The 6,403-nt window shown below is 37.7% G+C and overlaps 1 protein-coding gene across 1 annotated transcript in view; it reads left to right on the top strand.

Annotated features, from left to right (window-relative positions):
* Positions 1-6,403, top strand: part of LOC141506430 (cilia- and flagella-associated protein 337-like) — a 98,318-nt gene continuing 91,915 nt past the window's right edge. Inside the window, exons 1-2 of the mRNA XM_074213222.1 lie at positions 1-177; positions 6,262-6,331. Of these exons, the coding sequence (XP_074069323.1) occupies positions 91-177; positions 6,262-6,331 (157 nt within the window). The 5' untranslated portion in view covers positions 1-90. The remainder of the gene's footprint in view (positions 178-6,261; positions 6,332-6,403) is intronic.

The raw sequence follows: 6,403 nt of genomic DNA, 5'->3' as shown, positions 1-6,403 counted from the left end.
CATAACCCTTTATTAAGCTACTATTATCTTCTACTTTGCATCTTTAAACTTTTTTTCAGAACCTGGAAGAAGCTTCCTCTAGTTGAAAACATGCCAACTGTTAGAATTAGCAGTGCAGTGTGTTCTCCCAATGTCAAATATGTTCGTTGGAAAGTGCATGAAGACTGGGTGACTCAGGTAAGAAGCAGGTTAATAAATAAAAAACTTATTAAACTTCTCTCTCTCTCCCTCAGCAATACTTAAATAAACAAGTCAATGAAAACCACATTCTTTATAGGATCAATCCAGCACAAATCACTCCTGGTCAGTCTAGCAATCAACACACATTCTTTGAGTATTTACTATGTACTGGACACTATTCTAGGTACTGAAAAATATGAAGATTAAAAATAGAACAGTCTTTGTCTTCAGAAAGTTTACATTATATTGGAAATGGGTATCTAGTCAACCAGCCCCAAACAAGTATTGACTGAAATGTTCAAAAGAGACCAAGACAAAAATGAGATGTCAAAAGATGTCATATGTATTGCAATATTCATAAGATGATGAGGGTGTAGTTTAATCAACTTTCCTTAGGCATGGACACTAACATTTCCTACCTTTGTCTGACTCTCCCATTATCTTGTGGCTCCTGTGGCTGAATCGAATATTTCCTTTTCCCCAGGGAATGAGTTGGTTAAAATGACTCAGTGCTCATGGAACCCATGATATAGCCTTCTTACTTCTTCTCATCAAGCGGAGTTATATCAATGTAAATGAAGTTCTTGTAAAATAAGGCATTGTTCTTCATATTAATGTTGATGTCCCCCTACTGAAGTTAGCTCCAAAGAGAATTGGTGATGTAGCAAAGAAGAGCAGTTGGATGCTTTGAGCAAAGTGCTTCAGGACAACAGGAAGGATGACATCTGTTACAGGAAGGGAAACTGATAAGGGGCACTCACTGGCACAAAGATTAGATTGTTGGATCTGCAGTCAGGAAGATTCATCTTCCTGAGTTCAAATCTAGTCTCAGATGCTTTCTAGCTGTGTGACCCTGGACAAGTCACTTAATTTTTTTGTCTGTTTCCTTTTCCATAAAATGACCTGAAGAAGGAAATGGCAAACCACCCCAGTCTCTTTGGCAACCCTCTCCCCACCCCCCACAATGAGTTCACAAAGATTTGGACATAACTGAAACACCTGAACAACAAGCTGGCACTTACATATCTATTTCCAAATTTCTAAGTCTCCTTTGGACAAATCAAGACTTAAACTGGATGATAGGGAATAGTAATAAAAATGGCCTTATTTATGAAAAGAGAGGGTGAATGGGGAGTGTGAGAAAATGTTGTAGAGGGAGGAAATAATCATTAAAAACATGAAGGCTAATTTGATGGGTAAAATGGGAAGTAAAAAGAAAAAGAAAGGTAGAACCAAGGAAAAAGAGTGATGTAAAGGCAATTGAGATTGACAAAATAATAACCATAAGAAAAGGGAAATAAATAGTAGGTTAGACTTCTCAGTGGAAAAGAAACACAAATTCAATTCAACAAAATTCAATTAACATTTATTAAACATCTAGGTGATAGGAATTTTCTTTTAATGGGAAGATATTACACTTTTATCTTCATAAGGTTATACTCTGCTAAGATCTGACATGTACATACAGATGAATAAGGTAAAATGTGGTAAGGACAAGGAAAGATGGAAAAAATTGCTCTAAGAAAATTTTAGAAGTGCTCAGGTTTCCTGGAAGAGGTAGCACACAAGTTGAGCCTTTAAGGAAGAATATACTTTTGAAAGATAGAAATGAAGAAGCAGTTCATTCCTGGAACTGGGGCCAGCCTGCTGAAATTCATGGAGATTGAAGATGTTGGATAAAAGGAAAGGTCAAATATACAGACAGGTGCCAGTCTAATTTGACTAGAAAGTAAAGTGAATGATGGGAGTAATATTGAATAAAGCTGAATAATGAAAGCAATACTAGACATAGAAAGGATTTTTTAAGAAGTAGTCTGTTGTATTTCTTCATGGTCTAAAATGTATGAAGAACCCAGCTGTTATCACAGTGTCTTGTTCATCATAGACATTTCATAAATGTTTGTTCAATTTTATAGCAAAACATCTATAACTTTCATAATAATATCTCCCTTGCAGGACCCTTCAACTTTCACCTTCCTTGGAAAAGTTACCTTTTACTAATTAATCTTTCAATCAACAAGCATGTATTCATTGACTTCTTTGTATCAATGCATGAGTGTTCAAGGAGGACTAGCTCCTCTAGTATGAGGACTTTTGAGCCCTTTTCAGAGCTGCTCATTTTCTACCTGGTGCTCAACTGTCACCTGTGGCCCCAAGAAGCTGGAGCATGTGCAGGGATGACACCCCAGTAAATTGCTTCAGCAGACGGGCTAAACCAGATTGAAGGTAACTAATAGACCACAGCCCCATCAGTGAGTTAGGGATGTCTGTCTCAAGCTTGTGAAAACTTCCTTTAGTGGAATGAACAGACTTGAACAATTTGCTCCAATGGCCATGAAGGTGGCTGAAGTAGGCATTGTGAAGGGCTTGGAACTGGTCAGACATCAAAGACACCAAGGCCATCCGCTGCATCCTGGGTTATTATCACCAATTGTCCTGACTTTCTTCCTGTTGGACTTCAATGACTCTGGAAGGGAGAGTGAGGCTTCATAAAACTCTTCCTCATTTAAATCCAATTTACCCATTGAGTTAAGATATCATCCAATGATGTCATTGTCTTTCTTTAAAAAATGAAGGACCAAAGGGATGGCTAGGTGGTGCAGTGGATAGAGTACCTGGAGTCAGGAGTACCTCAGTTCAAACCCGGCCTCAGACACTTAATAATTACCTAGCTGTGTGTCCTTGGGCAAGGAACTTAACCCTATTGCCTTGCAAAAAAAAAATGAAGGACAAGGGCACAGTAGATAGAGCACTGGCCCTAGAGTCAGGAGGACCTGAGTTCAAATTTGACCTCAGACACTTAATAATTATCTAGCTATGTAATCTTGGGCAGGCCACTTAATCCCATTGCCTTGCAAAAACAAACCAAAACAAAAAAGTGAAGGACAAACAACAATTTGGTGTGAGACTCTTTGCTAGGTTCTGGGAACATAAAATGAAAAAACCCTACTCTCAAGGAACTAATGTGTTTATGTATGTATGTATGTATGTACAGAAATAGTACCAAGTAAATATTGGATAACTCAAGAAGAGAGGACTCCAACAGTAGGGAGAATTAGGGAAGTCCTCTAACAGAAGGTTTTTATTTGATCTATGTCTTGAAGAAAGCTAGGAATTATAAGGGGCAGAGATAATGAGGAGTGCATTAGAGGCATAGGGAAGATCAAATGCTACATATGAGGAACTGAAAGAAGACTAATTTCTCTGACCCATAGAGTAAGAGATGGGGAGAAATGTAAATGCCATTGAGAAGATACTTTGGGGGACCAGGTTGTGATGGATTTATGAGATTGGGAGAAATGTACAACATGACATTGAAAAGATTGTTTGGGGCTCAGGTTATGAAGGACTTCAAAAGCCAAACAGAAGAATTTATGTTTCCTTTGAGAGGCAATACAGTAAGGAACTGATATGGTTAGATCTGCACCTAAAAAAAAAAGACACAGTTTTATGGAGGATGGATTGGAGAGGAGAGAGTTGAAGAAAGGAACCATTTAAAAGAACACTAAAACAGTTCAAGTGAGAAGTGACAAAAGCCTGAAAATCATGTTTGATTTTTAACCTGGTCCTTTCCTAGTTTCCCAGTCTTCTTACTGTCTCTCATGTAATCTACACTCAACAGCATTGACTTCTTTGCTTTTCTTTGAACAAGACTCTCTTATCTCCCATCTCCATGCAGATCTCCCATGCCTGGAATGCTTTCATTTTTCATCTCTATCTCCTGGCTTTCTTGACTTACTTCAAGTCCCAGCTAAACCTCTCTCCATGGTGCCTTCCCTGAGAGATTATCTCCAATTTATTCTGTCTGTTGACACATAGTTGTTTGTATGTTATCTTTCCCAAGTATACTGCAAGTATCTTGAGAGCATGGGGTGTTTTTTTTTGCTTTCTTCTCCCATAACTTAATATCCTGCCTGACACATGACTGATGCTTAACAAATGTCTGTTGCCTCTAGCCAACAAGAGGATGACTATATTCAAATCTGCTGAGATGGAGTAAAGACTCTATCAGTTAAAAAACGAGCAAGAATGGACTGAGCTTGCCAATATGGTTCACCATGGCATCTGGATCTCAGGTCCTAACCCTTGTTGTTTAGTCATTTCAGTCATGTCTGACTCTTTGTGATCCCCATTTGACATTTTTTTGGTTTTCCAGTTCCTTCTTCAGCTCATTTTACAGACAAGGAAATGGAGGAGAACAGGGTTAAATGACTTACTCAGGGTCTCTCAGCTAGTAAGTGTGATACCAGATTGGAATTCAGATCTTCCTGACTTCAGACCAGAAACTCTATCACCCGCACCATCTCACTGCTCTTCCTAATGCTGATGTGTGATAGTCTATGACTTCCAGGAAAATGTTATTGACAAAAAGAGTCAATGAGTCAATGACACCTTGAAGGAGAGGCTACTAATTGAGTTAACTCAACATAAGTTAACAGGGAGGCATGATAGCAAAGAAGTCAATAAGATCTTAGACCTTCTCTTGAGAAACATGGTGGCCAGGACAATAGTCCCATACTGTCTTCACTACCATGCTCTGCCCTGGTCAAAACACATCTGAAGCATGTTAACATAGGCTGTATAATGACTATACTATGTGTTAAGAATAGGGAGGATTCCTGCTAAGTACAGGTAGGACTAAGTAGCCACTAAGGAAGTTTTCAATGCTGAGATTCTTTGTAATTCTGTGTAATAGACTTGACTTGAATCAAGAATGACTTCAGTCATTTCAGTCAATAGAATGACTTCAGTCATTTCAGTCAATAGAATGACTTCAGTCATTTTAGTCATATCTGACTCTTCATGACCCTGTTTTTGTTGTTGTTTTGGCAAAGATATCAGAGTGGTTTGACATGTCCTTTTCTAGCTCATTTTACAGATGAGGAAACTGAGAAAAACAGGGTTAAATGAATTGTCCAGTGTCACACAGCTATCAAGTCTCTGAGGCCAGATTTGAATTCAGGAAGATAAGTCTTCTTGAATTGATACCCAGCATTCTTAACACTCTATCACCTAGAATTCCAAGTGTAATCTGGTTTAAATGATCTTATCCTTTAAGAAGACCATTCAGATCTTATTGTCTGATCTTGCTGTCTCTTTTACTTTATGTTTCTTCCTTAAGGATATGATTTCTGTCTCATCACATTCAATTTGGATCAATGTATACCATGGAAACAATGTAAAGACTGGCAAATTGCCTTCTGTGGGGGGTGGGGGGAGGGAAGTAAGATTAGGGGGAAAATTGTAAAACTCAAAATAAATAAAATCTTTAAAAAATAAAAAAAAAGACAATTCAAAAGTGATGATGCTGGACATTTTAGTCAAGTTGTTAGACTGGTAGGAGTGTTATTTGGGAGCTTGAAGTTTAGCATCTTTTAACAGCAGTGTTCATTTGTGTTTGACAAATGTTGAATGAATGAATGAGTGAATATTCTGCCTATATGTTAGGCAAGCTGTAATTCTTTTAGCTATTAATTGGTTATCCTACTTTAGAAACTCTCTACATTGGCATTATCCTCCTTAAAATGTGGCACTCAGAGCTGATATGGTTAGGGCAAAGTTCAGTGGGACTACCATTTCTCTCATCTTGAGCATTTGTACTTCAAGCTTTCCATACTTTAATGGAAGGCCTTGATCACTGCACACTATTTCCAAAAATAGATGATCCTGGATGTTCTATGTCACAGTATTTTATGTTTCTCACTCTATCTTCCAAATTGAAGGTAACTCAAACGAATGAATAAAATGGTTTTCTCTTTCAAGTCCTTGTAGCTGTGATGTGGGTCACATTCAGATTTTCCCAGAAAATCTTAAAATAGAGAATAGAAACTGCAACATGTTCTGTTAGACACGATACACAAGAATTGTTTGCTCTGGTTTTAGCTTTATGAGAAAGTGTAGAAGGAAGATACTGCCATCAGCAACCACGCCAATACTCCCACTCCTGTCCACCTACACACACATTTTTTTAAATGTTCTACATTTTTTTTAACAAGTGGTTTCCTCTCTCCAGAAACACATTTACAGTGAATTTTAATCTAGATGTTAATTGACATTTTCTTTCTCTTCTTTTTTTTATAGTTGAACTACTATGATTCCATTCAAGTTGTCATTTCTGCCTCTATCCACGAACCCACTGCTCTAGTAATAGGTATTATTTATTTCTTAATATCAGTCCTCCTCAATGTTTCCTTCACTTCTTATTTCTAATCTCTGGATCTCC

This window comes from Macrotis lagotis, chromosome 1 (genome assembly GCF_037893015.1).
Source record: "Macrotis lagotis isolate mMagLag1 chromosome 1, bilby.v1.9.chrom.fasta, whole genome shotgun sequence".
NCBI lineage: Eukaryota > Metazoa > Chordata > Mammalia > Peramelemorphia > Peramelidae > Macrotis > Macrotis lagotis.
Note: the sequence above shows the minus strand (reverse complement) of the source record. Positions and strands in the feature narration are given on the sequence as shown.